The sequence below is a fragment of the Microcaecilia unicolor genome, chromosome 11 (genome assembly GCF_901765095.1).
Source record: "Microcaecilia unicolor chromosome 11, aMicUni1.1, whole genome shotgun sequence".
Classification (NCBI taxonomy): domain Eukaryota; kingdom Metazoa; phylum Chordata; class Amphibia; order Gymnophiona; family Siphonopidae; genus Microcaecilia; species Microcaecilia unicolor.
In genome coordinates this window covers 83734672-83755898 of record NC_044041.1, presented here as the reverse complement: position 1 = coordinate 83755898, position 21227 = coordinate 83734672, and the positions used below count along the sequence as shown (strand labels likewise).

Sequence of the window (21227 nt, the reverse complement as noted above, 5' to 3'; positions counted from 1 at the left end):
AGTGATACAAAAGCATTATAGTATTTTTGGTTTTATTCATCATCCCTTTCCTAATAATTCCTAGCATCCTGTTTGCTTTTTTGGCCACTGCCAAACACTGAGCAGAAGATTTCAACGTATATCTACGACGACACCTAAATCTTTTTCTTGAGTGCTCACCCCTAAGGTGGACCCTAGCATCAGGTAACTATGATTCAGAGATATGATAGAGGTATATAAAATAAATGAGTGGAGTGGAACGGGTAGATGTGAATCGCTTGTTTACTATTTCCAAAAATACTAGGACTAGGGGGCATGCAATGAAGCTACAAAGTAGTAAATTTTAAAACGAATCGTAGAAAATGTTTCTTCACTCAGCATGTAATTAAACTCTGGAATTTGTTGCCAGAGTATGTGGTAAAAGCAGTTAGCTTAGCAGGGTTTAAAAAAGGTTTTGATAGCTTCCTAAAAGAAAAGTTCATAAGCCATTATTAAAACGGACTTGGGAAAATCCACTGCTTATTTCTGGAATAAGCAGCATAAAATGTATTGTACTGTTTTGGGATTTTGCCAGGTACTTGTGACCTGGATTGGCCTCTGTTGGAAACAGGATACTGGCTTGATGGACCTTTGGTCTGTCCCAGTATGGCAACACTTACGTACTTTAAGTACTTATGACTTCCTAACTTACTGGGTGGCTTTTATGATTTTTATTTATTAAACTAACCATTATGTACTTATTTGTTTTAGCAGTACATGTATTGCCCCTGAAGCAGACCCTGGTGGGTGAAACACTTTTAGTTATGATTCTATAATTTAAAAAATGTAATATCTTCATCATATCTGTTTTGTCTACTATTCTTTTAAGACTAGCAGGCTGCTTGCCTGTTTTCTGGCACAGTGTAGAGAGCGCAGAGACTCAATGTGTTGGAAGAGACTTTAGCACAATGCAGAGAAACCAGGGGCTGAATGTACAGGAAGAGATTTTAACACAATGGAGAGAAAACAGGGGCTGAATGTACCAGAAGAGACTATGATAAAATGCAGAGAGCACAGGGACAATGTATCCAAAGAGACTAGTGTAATGCAGAGATCGCAGGGACTGAAATGTGTCTGAAGAGACTGTAGCACAATGCAGAGAAATCAGGGGCTGAATGTGTCTGAAGAGACTGTATCACAATGCAGAGAGTATAGGGGTGAATGTGCCAGAAGAGACACTAGTACAATGCACAGAGTGCAGAGTCTGAATATTAGGGTGCCAGCTCTATGGGTGGCCCAGATATTTGTGTATCCCCAGTATTGAGCAAACTCCTTCTCAGTGTCCAGGGAGAGGTGATTTATGTTGAGTTTAGCACCTCCAATTTTTTTTGTAAAAGTTGGCACCTATGGCAAATGTTCTGGAGACATGACAGATTAGAAAGACTTTTTGTTTCACTGAAAGCAAAGTGGAATAAATGAGAGATTATTCTGAAATTCCTGACACACCCTTCCCAGTTTCAGCGCCAAGAAGTTTCTCTATATGAGTGTGGCATGACAGACCTACAGAGAGGAGGTGAAACCAAACCCAAATGCAAATAGATATTTTTAATATTGGAGAAGTCCAAAGCCTGGTACAGAGGGGAAGGTGTGGCGTTCTCAGAAAGAGAACAAAACAAGCGGAAGAAATCCAGAAAGACCAGACTGAAACCACAGATGGTAAGAGCACCAAAAACGTTTTATTGGGACCCTACACGGTCCGTGTTTCGGCCGAAAAGGCCTTCTTCAGGGGTCTAAAACAAAATAAAATATAACATATATGTAATAAAAACACATATAGAAATATATTCCATGTAAAATGCTATATGTAATATATAACAGTGACATTAAGACAATAAAAATATTTTAAAACATATATAGTATCAAAAAACCATTGTGCAAATATATGTGAGAGTATGAGGGTACAACATTTAAAATAATCTGAAATATTTGCTATTCAGATTATTTTAAATGTTGTACCCTGAAGAAGGCCTTTTCGGCCGAAACGCGGACCGTGTAGGGTCCCAATAAAACGTTTTTGGTGCTGTTACCATCTGTGGTTTCAGTCTGGTCTTTCTGGATTTCTTCCGCTTGTTTTGTTGTTTTTGTGTCTCTTTGCGGGAGATTTGGACTTTCTTTGTTGCTCGTTCTCAGAAAGAATCCAGACAGGATGGGGACCTTGTCTACAGGAATCTGGCACAGATAGTGAGATCAGTGAGAGGTGGGTGACAGCAGAAAGCCTGCTCTTGGTGCTAAAAAGGTGGTGTGTGGAACTGTAGAAACATTCAGATCAATGTTTAAAATCTGCGATTGATGTTTCTTGTAAACGCTGGCCACAGCATTTAAACATATACCCAAATATTTCACACCAGCCATTATTCAGGTATCAGCACTGAAGATCCAGGTATAGTCACAACTGCCACTCAGTAACTTAGGCCAGTTTTTTTTTTTTAACTGATTAAAAAAATATATATACCTATGAAGAAAATAAACAATAGCTGTATGCTGGGAACATATATTAGAAGAAAAGTGAAACAACTGTGAAAATAACTCACAGGTATAGAAAAAGAAATCAAATATTAACAAAATAATTTTAAACATTTTGTGAATGTGCTCAGAAAACAAGTGTGACCATTAAGTGTCACTGTTATCTAGCATCGCACTTCCTCATAATTTCACAGCGATATCAAAGTCCAAAAATCAAAAAGCATCATAGTTCAAAACAGTCTTGTCTTGCCAAAGTCTGAAGCTGTAAAGTCACTGTTTTCAAAACACCTCTCTCCGTTTGATACAGTGCTTGTTGCTAACTGTTGCATGCCCACTACATCCATCGTATGCAGATCTCTCTCATGCATATTCATTATATATCTCAAATAATTGGACTAGATAAACATTCAATATCAACAAATACAATTATCTGTACAATCTATTTTGTTGACTCTTGTCCATCCTTTATATTGAAATACCAAAACAATTTTTTACTATTTTCTTTTCATTGCAATTAAACGTAATAATAAGTGGAGCTCAGTACATCCCCATGATACCTTAGTGGGAGATCATGGATAATGGATGAAAATCACTGCACCAACAGTGCTAAACACACTCTGAATAATGATGTTTTAAAGAATGACTTAGCTTTGATGAAATGTGCTGCTGGTATTCTTCCTCTTTGACACATATCCCAGATAAGATTTACCCTAGTGAAAAGCTGAAGATCGTTTCTGACAGGTTAGGTAACTAATCCACAAAATTAGTTAAAAAATGAAACAAATGCATTAAAAAGAGTCAGTTCCCAATCGGGTGAGCTCCAAACAAAACATTAATACTTCCAGGGGCCCTTTTACAAAGGAATGCCAAAAAGTGGTCTGCGGTAGTATAGGGACATGTATTGGATGTGCGCTGGACCATTTCTCCAGCGTGTCTGGAAATTTTTTTTGTGTTTGGGGGGGGAGGGGGGTCCGGAAAATGGACATGCAGCAAAATGAAAGCCAGCGTGCATCTATTTGCGGCCTGAGCCCTTAACAGTAAGGGTCACGCGGTAACCTTCCAGCACACGCCAACTGCTGAATACCGCCAGGAATGCCCCGTGACAGAAAATAGAAAATTATTTTCTACCGCGTGTTTTCAGCGTGCACCAAACTCAGAAGTACCGCAAGGCGCACGCACTAGCTGGGCAGTAATGCCGATTTGAGGCACACTGCATGCGCATAGGTACTTACACGCCTTTGTAAAAGGGCCCCCCCAGAGCACTCTGGTGCACTTCGAAAACTCATCCTTCAGGAACTGCTGATTCATCAATTTCTTCTTCTCGTCCAAGTGATCGTTCATGAAAATCCCGAGCCTGCTCCTGCGATAGGTCCAGTCATATTAAAAAGTTGCTGTCATTTTATACACTCCTGTTAAAACACTACTTCTCGTAATCCATTACCTCATTAGGGATAGCCTGAAAACCTGGTCTGCTTATAGCCCTTGAGGACTGAATTTGTACAAGCCTGGGCTAAATCCTCCTGAACCACAATCAGCTTCTCCAGCTGTGACGGTACCAGTATTATATAATCCTTCCCATGAAGTGTCACATGACATTGCCTAGATAACGTCAGAAAGAATGATCTGCTTTAGAGGCAAAGCTTTAGATTTTATTTGCTAAGACAGTGGTTCCCAAAGCTGGCCCTGGAGGCAGTGGAAACAGTGCATGCAAATATCTCTCATGGATATTCATTTTGAATATACAGAGCACCTGACTGGCTGGGGTGCCTCCAGGACCAGCTTTGGGAACCACTGTGCTATGGGAAACATCAGTAAATACACCAGTCAACATACCAAGAAAACAACCAACCTATTCCTAAATACCTTTACTAACTTTTGATCATAAAAACTTGAGAAAGTAACCACCATGGTACCCCTCAAGGCAGATTCTTGATCCAGTAATCTGGGGAAGAAGAAACAATAGACTCCCCCATCTGCCTACAAAACACAAAATCAAGAGGCAAAACTCTTATCTAGCTATACCGACACAAATACCTGCCTACCACCATCAAGTAACCCTAAAACTACAACTACAACCACAAACAGAGCAGTACTTGGAAACTTGGGCCTGGTAAATGCCAGATCATCCAATAAAAATTTTCAAATGATCCATGATGTCATCAATTAATACCACTTAGACATCTTGGGAATAACTGAAACCTGGCTGGATGAAAATGGAGGAGTATCATTGGCAGGGCTTTTTTTGAGGGGGTACTGAGTACCGGCACCTTTTCCATTGTGTGCTAAATTGACCCACGGTCCCCAAGTTTTAATGATAGAGCTCAGTACACACCAATTCTGCCTTGCCATAGATTCTGTGACTGGTTACAGGGGGCCTGGCTATTGTGGGGTGGGTCCCTCAGTGATCACCCCATTCCTGAAGGGTGGCCTAGCATTTGAGTACTGGCACCTTTTTTGCTAGAAAAAACACTCTGATCATTGGCAAAACTAAGCCCTACAGGATTCACTATCCTGCACCAACAAGGGAAGCGGTCCTGATCCGTGAGACAATCAAACTGCACAGAGTTTCCATCCCCCACCTGTCTGAGTCAGAATGCCTGTTAATCCAGCTGAGAGACAACAATCCAGTGTGGCTGCTTGTGGTCTACAGAGCACCTTGCAACACCACATCATCTGTGCAAGAACTGCTGAATCTGCTGGCTGAGGTAACCCTGAGCTACCCTAGGTTACTGATCATAGGAGGCTATTAACCTACACATCGAAACTGCAGACACCACTACTGCTGCCTTCCTTGATACGATGGCAGCTTTAGGATTCATTCAGGTGATCAAATCTCTAACCCATGAAAAGGGCCAGATGCCAGACTTGGTGTTCTGTCAAGGGGTTGACATCTTGGAGCACAAGGCTGGTGGCATAGAGATAACACCCCATTATGAACTGATCATTTCCTAATCAAAATTTCTATTAAGGATCATAAAACAGATGGGCCCAATCAAAGTTTGGAAGGAAATCCGAGATATGAGAAATCTTGACTGCTGAAAACTTCCTAGAAGCCTTGTCCTACCCCCTTGTGGATGAAAAGATGATGACAGTGTCAGAACAGGTTGATATCTGGAATGCATGCTTAGCAATGTCATTAGAAAAAAAACGCCCCTCTAAAGAAGGTCCTATGCTCCACAAACAAATATTCCCCATGGTTCCCCCCACAATTGTTGATCCTTAAGCGTCAAGGTCGTCAACTTGAAAGAAAATAGCGAAAATCTCATCTAGATGAAGACAGGCTCAACTGTAAGAAACACATACCGCCAGGCCGTAACAACAGCCAAAAAACAGTATTTTTCTCAACCCACAGAAAACGCTGCAAATTCAATCAAGCAGCTATTTAAAATAGTAAACACTAAACAGCCTACTGCAAACCCCACAACAGAACCAGCCTTCCCAGTCACAACTAACCAACAATGATTTTGCCACTTACTTTGCCAACAAAATTAAAGGTCTCCTTCAGGATCACACAGTGGCGATCTTATGTCGGCTGCCACCCGGGGCGGATCGCCGCTGCGCAGGTGCAGCAGCGTCCGTCCCCCCAGGGTGCAGCATGACACCCCCCCCGGCGCAATGACATCCCCCTCCCCGGCGCATCAAGCCCCCCCCCCCCCCGGGTGCATTCTTGGCTGCTGGAGGGTGCAGAGAGCAGCCGCGCGCCCATTGGCTCCACTGGCTCCCTGCTCCCTCTGCCCCGGAACAGGGAGCAGGGAACCAGCGGAGCCGACAGGCGCGAGGCTGCTCTCTGCACCCTCCAGCAGCATGCACCCGGAGCGGACCGCCCCCACCGCCCCGCCCTTGCTACGCCACTGGGACCACATTAGCTCCTACCAGCTAATGAATAGAACACTTCTTCTTCCCTGCCATGCACAGCCAGATGGGACTCATTCAACAGGTCACAGAGGAAGCTCTTGAAAATATCTTATGGCCTACAACCTGCCCTCTTGATCCCTGTCCAGCAAAGATTGTTAAACGAGTGAGCACAGGCCTCATTGAAAGGGCCAATAAAATTGCTAACTCCTCTCTTATGGAAGGGCAGCTGCCAACAACACTAAAAAGAGCTGTGGTACACCACCTACTGAAAAAGAGCTCACTGGACCAGGACAAGCTCGAAAACTATAGACCAGACTTTAACATTCCTTTCCTGCCAAAACTTATAGAACAGACAGTCTGCAGTCAACTCAATGACTGGCTAATTGAAAGTAATTGGCTAGACCCATGTCAATCTTGGTTCAGACCTGGGTACAGAACACAGACAGTTCTTGTGTCCCTTCTTGATGATCTGCACAGAAACTGTGATAGGGGATCTGCCTCGATACTACTGTAGTGTTGCTCGATTTTTCGGCATCCTTTGACACCGTGGATCATAATACCATGCTTACAAGACTGGCAGACTCAGGTATCAGTGGCACAGTACTTACTTGGTTCAAATCCTATCAGATAGATAGCAATCAGTTCTGTTCAGCAACAGCACATCATCACCTTGGGTATTAGACTGTGGGGTGCCACAGGGATCCATACTGTCTCCCATTTTATTTAATATCTACCTCAAGCCTCTGGCTGAGCTGCTTCGGTCAGTGGACACAAAATTCTACATCTGTGCTGATGATGTGCAACTACTCATACCCATTGAGCAAGATCTACCCACAGCTCTGAGTAAACTGACTGCCTGCCTAATTGCAACTCAGGAATGGGCAAATAACAAAAAGCTTTGCTTGAGCCCAAATAAAACAGAGATTCTTTGGGTACCAAACACAAGTGGACAAATTCACAGCTTCAAAATACCTTCAGAAATCTTGGGCTAGTGCTAGACTCATTGCTCACTCTAATCCCACAAATTCAAACAACATTCAAAACTTTTCTCATCTACAGCAGCTACAAAATCTCTCTCCATATATTGAAAAGACGATCACAGTGGTCCATTTATTTATTTGTAGCATTTATACCCCGCTCTTTCCCGCTCGATAGCAGGTTCAGTGCGGCTTACAATGTATGGGTACAAAGTATCACAAAGATAACACAATGTATGGGTACATGGTGTCATAGAGATAACACAATGTATGGTTACAAAGTATCACAGAGATAACACAATGTATGGGTACACAGTATCACAGAGATAACACAGTTGTATAGAGAAGGATAAGAGGAAGAGATGTGGGGGGAAGAATTGAGGTATGGTTAATGTTAGAGGTGTGGATTAGGTTCGTAAATTAAGTTGGGTCGTTTGGATAGGCTTGTTTGAAGAGGTGTGTTTTCAGCAGCTTTCGGAAAGGTAGATGTTCGTTGGTTGCTCGGATATATTTTGGTATGGCATTCCAGAGTTGGCTGCCTATAATGGAGAAGTTGGATGCGTAGTAGGTTTTGTATTTGAGACCTTTGCAATTGGGAAGGTGAAGATTGAGATATGTTCCAGAAAATTTGGACCCGTTCCTGGCTGGAAGGTCGATTAGGTTGGTCATGTGGATCAATGTGTGGACTTTGAAGTTTATTCATTGTTTGATAGGGAGCCAGTGGAGTTTTTCACGGAGTGGTGTTGCATTTTCAAATCGTGATTTCCCAAAAATGAGTCTGGCTGCTGTGTTTTGGGCGGTTTGGAGTTTTTTCAGGATTTGGGCTTTACAACCAATGAAGATGCTGTTGCAGTAGTCAGCGTAGGTGAGTACTGTGGATTGTACCAGATTACGGAAAGTTTTTTTGGGGAGGAATGGTTTTATTCTTTTCAGTACCCACATCATGTTGAACATCTTCTTTGTCATGGCTTTTGCGTGAGTTTCTAGCCATGCCATGATAACATCACAACTAGACTACTGTATTGCCCTGTACACTGGCTAGACCAAAAAGAGTTTATATCAGCTCCAACTAATGCAGCAGCATGACTGATAGAAGGCTGCAAGTGGCGTGACCACATCACACCCACCTGCAAAAGTTACACTGGCTACCAGTACCATACAGGGATAAATTTAAAACTCTATGTTTGATTTTCAGGACCATCAGACAAAATGGGCCAGAGTACTTAAAGAATAATTTAGCCCTTTACACACCTTTTAAGACCTTTAAGGTGTTCTCAAGGATCATCACTATCTATACCTTTGTCAAAAGAAATTGTACAATGTGATACCCACCAGTTCTCAGGAGTAGCCACTATGCTCTGGAATTTACTCCCGGCCATAGGAGCCAACTTTTCAAAATTATTGGGGGTGCTAAGCCCAATGGAAATTACCCCTCCATGGACACATACAAGAAATTTTCTCAATATTGGGGGTGCTCAAGCACTCACAGCACCCACAGAGTCGGCTCCAATGCTCCCGGCTACATATAACTCAAGACTTCCTCAACTTCAGGAAGCAGGTGAAAGCCTGGCTCTTCACCCAAGCCTTTAATACATAGGCTGACGGACTATATACTCATTCTGCACCTGGACTAGCTTGCTACACAACTTAGATCAGTTTCTCTTGCTTAACTATACAATGAACTTGCCTTGAGTTTAACTAACCATCAAATTATTCCAACTGATTCTGTACCACACACTTGTTCCCATCATATATCTGCTCTTTGTCCCTCAGCTATATGGTAAGCCATATTGTAGAAAATCTTTAGCATCATATCTATGTTAGTTGAATGCTCTAATGCTTGCTTACTAGGTATATCATTAGTATTATGCTAACACTATATTATATCTCTGGTATTTGAATTCCAGTGCTGTTAAATGTGTATATTTTTGATACTGTTTCACAGTAGTTCTATTAGGTTTCAATTTACTGTTTTCAAGTTTACCTCATTTATTGTATTTATGTTTATTCTTGGTTATTTTACTATTGTTATGCTGTTAACAAAATTATACGTTTTATGTTAAACTGTACCTACTGTACACTGCCTTGGGTGAATCTCTTCATAAAGGCAGTTAATAAATCACAATAAATAAATAGAAGTCTCCATATTCGACTTCATCCCTATCCATACCACTGTTGCCCCACTGATGTGTCACGGAGGTGGGGTGTTCCTTTGACGTTCGAGCCTGTGTATTCTTTACATGTCCTAGCTTGGTGCAGCATGACATGCAGTTCAGAGAAACTGTTACAAGTAGATGGGGGGAGGGGAGTATGGGGGGAGCACAGGCACTAAATATCCTCATCCATTTGTTAATAACGAAATCAGCTAGATTATTGTAACAAGATATATAAAGGCATTAAGGTTAAAGAACTCCGAAGGTTACGACTGGTACAAAATATAGAGATTCGTCTTAATAACAAAATTGGCAAATTTGATTATATGGCACCCCATCTGAAATCAGCCCATTGGTTATCTATCACACATCGAATAACTTATAAGCTGCTGCTTTTAGTTTTTAAAGAAACCAGTCTGTCTTTTTCATCATTTAATGCTGTATCTTCCATGTCGAGCTCTCAGATCTCTCAATCAAAATTAATTGTACCAACTTATAAATAAATTGTTCATGTGCATATTAGAGAGCTGTTCAAGGACCACAATTCTGGAATCTACTTCCACCACATCTACGATTACAGATGATTCTTGCTCAGTTTAAAACTGATTTAGAGACATTCCTTTTTAAAGACACCATTGGTTGAGCTCTGGATTTGATGTCTAACCATGTGACCCCTGAAAGACACTTGTGTGTGCCCTCCCCATCTTTCCTATTTTTATTGTAGTTTCACCCCTCCTCCCTCCCTGTCTGTCCAGTATGTATCACTACTTCTTTCATTCCCCTTTTATTAGAATCTAAGCTGCCTAGATGGTGCATCCATGAGGCGGGGTAGAAAAGACTAATAAACTTGAAACTTGTCTGACCATGGTTGCATCCTGGAGGTGGCATGCTCTTTCACTGCCTGAGCCCATGGTACATTCCAAGGTTTAATCCTCCACTCCATATCTAAGTCTGGTGGAACAGCATGGTTGGTGGGTGTCCCCAGACTCTTCCAGCTGAAGAAATGCAGGAGAGAATTGCTGGAAGTGAAGATGCGGGAAAGATGGAAGGGAGAGGTGGGGTTAAATACAGAGGGAAGAGTGAAGGAACAAAAGGGATGGATATTTGGAAAAGTGAGGACGGGGATATCATCAGACCTTTGGCACTTTGACTATACCGTCTGTAGTGCTTTCCCTCCATGTTGGTCAGAACATTGGACATTGGTAAGCCCACTCACCCTGTAACATTAGAAGAGATTTCTCTCCCCCTACTGCTCCCCCCCATCTCCCCACCTGATTAGTCACAATACCTATTGTTTGCACCAGTGGTCACACCATCAGAGGCAGATTTTACCCTCAAGATGTCGTCCCCCCGTCTCCCCCCCCCCCCCCCCCCCCCCACCATCCAGTCAGATCACCTGAATTACATTTTCCTCTAATCTGGCCCAACACTGAAAAGAGTTTGAAAATGGACTCTCTACCCCTCATTTTAGAATTTTTGTACCATAGCGGAAGATATTTTGAATTTCACCCCATTGTCGCTGTATTTTTTCCCTTTTCTACATCCATATAGTCTTTCTCTCTCATTTTCTCTCTTCCCTCTCCTCTTTGCTCCTTCTCTGCCTGGTCTCACTTTCCTTGTCCCTCCCAACTCCAGACCTTTTGACATTTTCTTGTTTTGTTCTTTTCTCAGAATTTTAAGAAATACTGGACAGGGATCTTGGGAAAGACACTTTATTTCTACAACAACTACAAAGATGTCCAGGTATTGTTTCATTTACTTTATATCCATTTTTCTAATTGCAAAGTGGTGTACATCAGTCAGTTATATAATAATACAGCAATCAATAAAACATTCAAAGACTCAATACAATAATTAACAGTGTAGCAATTAATAAACCAGTATCTTCTATTAAATCCACACTAAACAAGTCAAATTCTTAATCACTTTCTAACCCTCATCAAATTCAGTTCTAGCCTTATCTCAACAGGAAATAAATTGTGCAGCATTCTTCTTAGTCATTAAACATGTCTGTTCTGACCTTTCACTGGGTGTGATTGGCATATAGTTTAAACCAGAGTATATAGAGCATCACTATGAGAAGACTCAGAACTCTTGAACCAAAATCATCTTTAATGCAGTAATCAAACAATGAAATATAACTTACAGTTCAGATGTGCTGAACAAGAGTTTTTGCCTTGCAAACTAGGAGTCTGTTCTCTACCAGCTCTCTCTCCATGCAAAAGAGAAGCTGGGATTAATTCAACAACATGCTGAGTAGAGATGCTAATACTTTGACACTGGTGAAATCTTCATAGCTTCACTGTAGCTTCAAGAGGGTCGTACTGCAAAATACAGCATAGGCAGTTTCAGTTTACAGAGAAGAATGCTGCAGACTAACTCTTACAGACTTGATGGGAAGAGAAAGGGGGGGGGGGGGCAACTAGTCCAGCATTCACAGAGAACAAGGCAAGCCAATAGAAAGAGTCCCATAAGCAGGGCAGGCTCAACTGATTGTGGTGCCCCGGACCATTTTTTGTTTTGCGCCCCTCATGCCTCGCCTCCCACCTGTTCCACCCCCTGCCCTACCCCCTACATTAGGCCAACTTCCACAATTTTGCCCTCCCTTCCCCCACAACAGCAACTTCCACAATATAGACCTCACTGCCCCCCAACAGCAAGCAGCTTCCACAATATCAAGGCTGGGGTACCTAAAGATGGACTCTTATTGGCTGGCTGCTGTCCCAACTCCTCCTCCCTGCAGGGCTTCCCTGATGACATCACTTTAGAGCTGTGAACTGATTGGATGCAAACTTCCTGGTGTCCCCCTCCAGTAGTGAGTGGGCAGCACATCCTAGGCTGATGCTGTCCAATTGGTTTAGCCCCTCTCTGTGGAGGGGGACACCAGGAAGTTCGGATCTAATCAGTTCATAGCTCTAAAGTGATGTCATCAGGAAAGCCCTGCAGGGAGGAGGAGTTGGGACAGCAGCTAGCCAATGAGAGTCCATCTTCAGGGAGGTGGGCGTTCTAGGATGTCAGCCAGCCAATAGAAGAAAGCAGCAGGAACAGCTGGGGGTGGAACCAAGCCCTGATGCTGATTCCTCAGAAGAGCCAAGAGCAGCAGAGGTTTTTTCCATTTTTTTCTAGCAGCGGGAGGCAGGGAGCCCCCACAGGTATGCCCATCCAAGATAAAAAAAAGACACTTTTGTGCTTGCAAAAAAAAAAAAAAAAGGGTAAATGTACTGCTTGTGTATGAGAGCCGTCTGTAACATGCGCAGAGTAGCTACGCATAGCAATTGACTGTTCTGCGCATGCTCAGCTCATCGACTGGCTTCCCCCATAATGCATGCAAATGAGCTGGGTCGCAAAAGCAACGAGCAGCTCATTTGCATGCGATTCTCTTTGTGAATCCCTCTGTGTTTCTAAATCAGTAAATTTTTACCAATTTGGAAATGCAGACGGATTCTTAACCGGATCTTTGTGCATCTGGCTCTCAGAGACCCAACACACAAACCACCAGGATTCTTTATCAGTCTAGACAGGCAGAATAAACAAACAATTGTTTTTATTCTCTTAAAAATATTGAACAGTGGAACAAAATAGTGCAAATATGCAAACAATAACAAGTAACTGAAATATGGATCAATTGTAACACTAACTAAATATTTGCCTACTGGTTGAACAGTACCTGGGAAGATTAGGACATATAATTCACTGAGCCTCAGCAAAGAGATCTGTCTTTCTTTCTTCCTGGCTAGGAATGAAGCAACAGCCAGCCCCTGCTGGGTAATTTCAAAACTCCAGGTCAATCAGAGCCCAGAACAGTCAAGTTTCAAATAAAAACTGGTTACATCAATACAGACACTTCCTATTATCTGTGTGCCAAATAAAAGAAAGAGAAGTCTGTCCTCTGTAAGCATAAACATGCACCATCTGATGGTCAAACAGGAGAAATACACTTCAGACAATTAAACAGGAAAATATCCAATACATTTTACAGGCTTAAAACATACTGTTTCTTCACAGAGGGTTAATAAAATGATATGGAAAAATCACAATATCTTGGCACTGGATTAATGACCATCAGGCTTATTTTCGAAAGAGAAGGACGCCCATCTTTCGATACAAATCGCAAAATGGGCGTCCTCACAGAGTTGCCCAAATCGGCATAATCAAAAGCCGATTTTGGGCATCCTCAACTGCTTTCCATCGCGGGGACGACCAAAGTTCACGGGGGCGTGTCAGAGGCATAGCAAAGGCGGGACTGGGGCGTGCCTAACATATGGGCGTCCTCGACCGATAATGGAAAAAAGAAGGGCGTCCCTGACGAACACTTGGACGACTTTACCTGGTCCTATTTTTCTTACGATCAAGCCACAAAAATGTGCCCTAAATGACCAGATGACCACTGGAGGAATTGGGGATGACCTCCCCTTACTCCCCCAGTGGTCACTAACAAATTTTAAAATATTTTTTCCAGCCTCTATGCCAGCCTCAAATATCATACCCAGCTCCATGACAGCAGTATGCAGGTCCCTGGAGCAGTTTTAGTTGGTGCAGTGCACTTCAGGCAGGCGGACCCAGGCCCACCCCTCCTACCTGTTATACTTGTGGAGGTAAATGTGAGCCCTTCAAAACCCACCAGAAACCCACTGTACCTACATGTAGGTGCCCCCTTCACCCCTTAGGGCTATGGTAGTGGTGTACAGTTGTGGGGAGTGGGTTTTCGGGGGCTCAGCACACAAGGTAAGGGAGCTATGCACCTGGGAGCAATTTCTGAAGTCCACTGCAGTGCCCCCTAGGGTGCCCGGTTGGTGTCTTGGCATGTGAGGGGGACCAGTGCACTACGAATGCTGGCTCCTCCCACAACCAAATGGCTTGGATTTGGTCATTTCTGAGATGGGCGTCCTCGGTTTCCATTATTGCAGAAAATCTGGGACAACCATCTCTAAGGATGACCATCTCTAAGGTCAACCTAAATTTCGTGATTTGGGCATCCCCGACCGTATTATTGAAACGAAAGATGGACGCCCATCTTGTTTCCATAATAATACGGGTTTCCCTACCCCTTCACCGGGACGTCCTGCAAGGACGTCCTCAGGAAAATTTAGGCGCCCCTTTCGATTATGCCCCTCCATGTGTTCTATGAGCGTTTGATATGTCCTGGCGGTTTTATTTCATTTACAATGGATCTTATAGCTCATTTTGCCATCATACTCATTTATTTGGTTGTGATGTTTTTACTTTGGAGTTTTCAGTAAAAAGTAATTTCATATAGATAAATTAACTTTTTTTTCCCCAGGAGATTGAGAAACTGGACCTGGAAAACTTTGTGTCCCTGATTGATGAGAGCAGCAGTGCAAACCAGACGGAACACAGGCTGCTACTGAAACTGAAAGGCATGGAAGTGAAGTTAAAAGTATGTCCTGTAGTTCACTGTGTTGTGCCATGCCACATATAACATAAAATAACATAAAACATAATAACATAACATAACATAACAGTAGTATTTGTATACTGCTATAACCGCAAAGTTCTAAGCAGTTCCCAACAAGTAATTAAAAAGTCAGGACAATCTCCTAGAAATTTATCTTCTGTGCTGCAGGAGCCACTGTGTTTTCCCAAAATGGCTCCTGAAACTTCGGCGGCAGTCTCACAAGACTGCTGCCGGAAGCCTCAGCAGCCATTTTTAAAATACAGCAGGGCCATCCGCGGCACAGAAGAGAAAAGTGGAGAGCACCGGAGCTAGAGTAGCAGCAGCGGGCAGAAAAGAGTAAGATTCTTTCCTGCCCCTGCAGCCGCAGAGACCACTACAGCACCAGGGTGGGCGGCAAGGTAGTAGTACGCGGGAGGAGGATGGCAGCATTGCTGTGGCGGTGGGGGGAGGGTAAGCAAGGGTAAGCATGGCAGTCTCTGGTGCCCCCCGAATGTTGGCGCCCCCTGCCTGCATACCCTGCTTACCGTGTTCCGCTGACCCTGCTTCCAAGGACAGTAAGGTCCTCCCAAGGGGTATCCCCAACCACACCCTCTCCAAAAGACATTACACGATGTGATACCCACAAACGAGCCTTCTCCAGAGTAGCCCCCACACTCTGGAATGCACTCCATGAAAAGCTTTCGCTTAACACAAGACTATCTGTACTTCAGGAAGCGGGCGAAAGCTTGGCTGTTCAATCAGGCCTTTAACTGAAGAAGTAACTAACTTCTCTCTCTCTATCTCTCTCCCACAATCACACACACATAAACACAAGGAGTGACACAAGCTGCACATACTGCAGCAGGACATGTTTATCCACTCCTACCCTAGCTGAGATAACATTTTTTTTAACCTTTTCAAAGTTTGACTTTATTTAAGCAATGATACAGTACAAATCAAAGTTTTCAATAAGGATAACAATAGAAATCAAACAAAATAAAACATGGAAAAGAAAATAAGATGATACCTTTTTTATTGGACATAACTTAATACATTTCTTGATTAGCTTTCGAAGGTTGCCCTTCTTCGTCAGATCAGAAATAAGCAAATGTGTTAGTTGATAGTATATATAAGTGAAGCATCAAAGCATTTCAATGACAGTCTAGGATAAAAAAATCATAATATAATTTTTTTTTGTTACATTTGTACCCTGCGCTTTCCCACTCATGGCAGGCTCAATGTGGCTTACATGGGGCAATGGAGGGTTAAGTGACTTGCCCAGAGTCACAAGGAGCTGCCTGTGCCGGGAATCAAACTCAGTTCCTCAGGACCAAAGTCCACCACCCTAACCACTAGGCCACTCCTCCACATAATATAATTGATTATTAAATTAAGGAGTTTATGTTTCATTCTATAACAGGGCAGAGGTGAGATCACAGTAAGAGGAAGACAGGACGAGGGAAGCTCCAACACATTTATTGGTATTGGAAACACTAGGACCTGACTAGTTACTTTTCATGTCTGACCACCTGGTAAAATAATCTCTGATGCTGCAGCTCCAGCAGAGCAGCTGCATCTTTCTACCACCCCTTATCCTGCCAAACAGGATCTCAGGGCTTCATAAGTGTCCTCTATACACCTGGCTAGAAGAAAGCAACAACTATATGAGGGGAGAGTCAAGAAACAAAGTGAATTTAAGTATAGCATCAAACCAGTATAAATTCACCTTACTTATCGACTCCCTGGCCTACATCAACCTTTCCTACTTGTTTCAAGACAAATGTAAATTCATAAAACATAATAATGGCAATTCTATAACTAGGTGCCTGCAATTTCACACATCCTGTGTACATAAATGCTGAGAAAATTGGCAACTTATCCACAACAGCACCCTCTGTATTATTTTATGTTTCAACAATTTTTATTGATGATTTGACAAAGAGTAGACAACTTGCTCATTGTGACAATGCAGTGAGGTTAAATAACTAAATGAGAGCACATCAATACACTCATCATCAAAATTCCCCCCCCCACCCCCACCCCCACCCCACAACCCCTCTCCTCCCCATCGGGACCATGAGCCCAATACAAAAAACACTACCATGAACAATATCAAACTGAAACATCCAACCAACCAATATTCTTAACTCCAAGCATACCGCACTCCTGAAAGGGAACCGGCATACTACTGAATCTACCGCCCTCCTCATACTATTTATTACAACTTAGCCTCACAAGGACCAAACTCATACGACCTTCCCAAAACACCCCCCAGCAGCGAGCTCATGTACTCCCCCCCCCCCATTCCACTACTATCTAAAACCCGCCCCAAAAGACATCCACTATTATTGCCCTGTCTATATCCCTACCTATCCCCCCTCTCTGAGATAACATTTAATCATCTCTCTGACCTCATGTGCAACTTTCTTTAAATTACTCACCTTATTTTCTAACTCCTCCTACTCTTTTACCTATCTATATGTTCCATCTTTGCTTACACCCTATACTGTCTATTAAAATGTTCTATTATGTATTGTGTTCACATTGTAAGTAGTATACTATACCATACTTTGTATTGTTATTTGAATATTTTTACTGCTGTAATTGTCTATTGCTTATGTTTGATTTATTCTTACTGTACACCGCCTTGAGTGAATTCTTTAAAAAAATGCAGTAAATAAATCCTAATAAGTAAATAAATAAATAACTGGTTTAAGTTACAGTGTGTGTAGCAAGCTAGTCCAGTTGCAGAAAGGGTGTATAGTCACCTTGGATAACAACAAAAACTTAGTCTTCTCTAGATTTAACTTAAGTTTATAAGTCTTTATCCAGGAAGAAATTAAATCTAAAGCTGAGTATCCTGATTGATGGTCTGATAAACATGTTATGTTATGTCATGCCAGGCTACACTGTATCATGCTTCGCTGCCCCTTGTCACTTGCTGTAATCAGAAGAGTGATCCCTGCTTATCCCTTCTCTCTCTTAGCTGTTACCACTCAGTGTCAGTGAGGTTGGAGAAAAGCAGAGTGGTTTCACTTTTCAAGACCTCTTTTGTATTTGCAGGTTGAGAACCTGGAACTGCGAGAGCTTTGGAAAGGATTCATTTTGACAGTGATTCAGGTAGATTATAGTATAATGGACCAAAATCTAGCCAACAGGGAAATAAATTAAGCCCAACCCCCCACGGCCTTGCTTACAGAGCCACCAACCTGGTGCTTTGCAAATGACTCCAGCGTTGTTTATGTTTAAGATCATAAATGATGAAAAATCTGTATTTTAATGGGATAGACCTGGCACTGGAGGGTCCTGATGTTGAAGTCGATTGACTCAAAAGACATGGGAGGGTGATGTCCTTAAAGGACAGGTCAGCACTCAGAATTTTGATCAACCAGGTGAAAGATCCCTCTTCCAAATTGGGGCTGCTGACTTTGGTTTCAGCTTGTGCATTCAGATTTATGGTTTAAGTCACGATTCCCTGAAGCTGATAAGAGTCAATGGAACTTCATTAGATCTTTGAGCAGCCACACGTGGATATGAATGAGTGCAGAGGCTCCATTGGTGGGTAATAAAAGGGTGGTGTGTTGCTCTGGAGAAAGGATGCTGACTGCTATCACTATTCATGTATCTGCAGCTGAGGATTCCAGCTAACCTGATTCTGCTGCCAGGCCACCTATGCATGCTGAGAGAAGCCTTGGACAAAGAGGAACAACGACTGAATGAGCTGATGAACAGTCAGTACAATCGGGTCAATGGTGATGATAAACCTTCGTAAGTACCGAATCCCATTCACCAGGGCTGTCTTCACCCAAGTCTTGCCCATTTACCAGGGCCACTGTCCAAATCTAGATCCCAAGTGACTGGGCCATTGCCTAAACCTGTATTTCATTTATCAGGGCCACATCCTGAGCCTAGATCCCATTTACCTGGGCCCCCCCCTACCCCTGGGTCTTGACCTCACTCACCAGGGTCACTTTTACAAGTCTAAATCCCAAGCACCAGGGCCACTGCCTAAGCCTATATTCCATTTATTAGGGTCACTTCTTGGCCACCACCCGTCTTGACCTGCCCAAGTCTAGAACCCGTACATCATCATCACTGTCCAAGTCTAGATCTCATGCAGGGCCACCAAGAGACAAAGCTGGGCCCGAGGCAAATAATGTTAAGGGGCCCACTGCTGCTCCCCGGTCCTCTACTTGCCTGGAGTCATTGAATGGCAGGCAGCAGCAATCAAGAGACACTGCTCTGCCAGCGACTGGTTCTTCTTCTTGCCACGTCCCGCCTCCTGTGAAGTAAATTCCTGTTTTGCATAGACAGGAAATGGCAGGAAGAAGTTCCCATGGCCAACAGAGCAGTGTTTGTTGATCGCTGCTGCCTGTCATTCGATTACTCCAGATAAGTAGAAGACTGGAGGAGTGGGGGTTGGAGGGGAGGGAAAGATGCTGGATTTCACCTGGGCTGCTGGCACCGGGCCCCCCTTGGAGGCTGGGCCCAGGGGAATCTTGCCTCCCCACCCCTCCCCCTCAGCGACACTGATCTAATGAACCAAGGCCATTGTCGAAGTCTAGGACCCATGCACCAGAATCATGGCTTAAGCCTGGATCCTCTTTACCAGGGCCACTGGAAAGTCTTGACCTCACTCACCAGAGCCACTGTTGAAGCCTGGATCCCAAGCACCAAAGCTACTGCCTGAAAGAGGCCTCAAAAATGAAACTTTTCATTTGAGACACACTTAAGCAAATGCATGTGTGCCTTCTAGTGCAGTGTTTCTCAACCCAGTCCTCAGGGCACTACCAGCCAATGTAGTTTTCAGGATATCCACAATGAATATGCATGAGATGGATTTGTCTGCAAGGCCTCTCTGACATGCAAACACATCTCATGTATATGCATTGTGGATATCCAGAAAACCTGATTGGCTGGGTGTGTCCTGAGGACTGAGTTGAGAACCTAATCCACACAGTACTTTTAGCAGTAACTTTCAGGGAACAAGAGTACCTGGTCTTTTAAGATGGTCTGGGCCTCTGGCTGGCTAACTTACTGACCATTGCACTTTTCCCTTTCTTGGCTTAAGACTGAGGCCCCGATGCTCAAAGCTTACCGTGCTTGCAACGTTTGATTTAGACCAGTTTTAGCCAGTTTAGTGCCCACGTTATTCGGCATCTAATGCACAGATGGGTTCTACATCACTTTTACCATTCGCAGTAGCAGCTTCCAATAATCCTATGCAAATGTATTACAACGATCTCATTAGTATTAAAATTAGTATTCCGTACAATGCACAGAAAGGAGTGCCTAACTTTAATCTTCAGAATTTTCTGGAAGGTTTGGAACTGTCTTGCATGAGGGTGACTTCTCGGTGGAGCAGTCTGCTTGCATTTGCATGTATATGGGAAATTTGCCATGTGCATGTATTATAAACGTGTGTGTCCCACATGTAACAGTAGTGTTAAAAAGTTGTTGTGGAACAAAAAAAAAGGAAAAAAAAAAAAAGAAACTGTGACGTCAATGAATGCACGCATATGATGTCCGTCTATGGTGCACGCACAAAGGTTTGCTTTACAGCAGGAGAGTACCGCATCTGTTATGATAGTTTTCATGCTATAAATAAAACACTGCAATAGAAGCCCATTCTTTACAAGTGTGTGCATCATGTGTGTTTGTCTTCCACGTGTACCTTGTGGTCGCATTCCACTGCAGCAGGAGACATGGATGGAAGTTTCTTCTTGTTCTTTCTACAGGAGTGTGAAGATGGTGAGCTGAGGGGAGACGATGAGGAAAGGAGGAAGCTACAGCAGCCACTGATTAGGCCTCTGGATGCCTGTCCTCAGCGCCATCTGTATCTCACATGGATGGCCTTGGAAGAAATGTCAGACAAAAAAGTAGTGGATTATTACATTTAACCAGAACAGCTATTTTTATGAGCTATATGAGGAAATCAGAGCTGATATTGATCCAGCAACAGCTCGGTCCAAAGCAGTACCTAGGCTGGTGAAGTTGCTGACTGTCCTGCAGTTCCTTGCCGTGGGAACCTTCCAGCATGTGATAGGGGGTAACAGTGGTGTGGAGCAGTCTACTGACTCTAGACATTGGACCCAGGTACTGCGAGCCATGCAGTATACCAAGTTCCCGGAGGAGGAAGACCAACTGCGGGACTTAAAACAGGACTTTTTAAAAATTGCTGGTATGCCTAACATCTTGGGTGCCATCGACTGCACCCATGTGCTATTCACCCCCGCCTCCCCAAATTGGACGATGAAATAATGTACCATAACCCCAACTGGGATACTCCTTGAATATCCAGGTGGTCTGTGATGCTAAGCTGAGGATTCTGGATGTTGTGTCCAAATTCCTTGGGAGCTGCCATGA

The 21227-nt window shown here is 43.2% G+C and overlaps 1 protein-coding gene across 2 annotated transcripts in view; it reads left to right on the top strand.

Moving 5' to 3' along the window:
* Window positions 1-21227, top strand: part of STAP2 (signal transducing adaptor family member 2) — a 67545-nt gene that overhangs the window by 25335 nt on the left and 20983 nt on the right. For both annotated transcript variants that reach the window (XM_030217342.1, XM_030217341.1), the window contains exons 2-5: window positions 11138-11209; window positions 14748-14864; window positions 17925-17981; window positions 18493-18629. In XM_030217342.1, the coding sequence (XP_030073202.1) occupies window positions 11138-11209; window positions 14748-14864; window positions 17925-17981; window positions 18493-18629 (383 nt within the window). The remainder of the gene's footprint in view (window positions 1-11137; window positions 11210-14747; window positions 14865-17924; window positions 17982-18492; window positions 18630-21227) is intronic.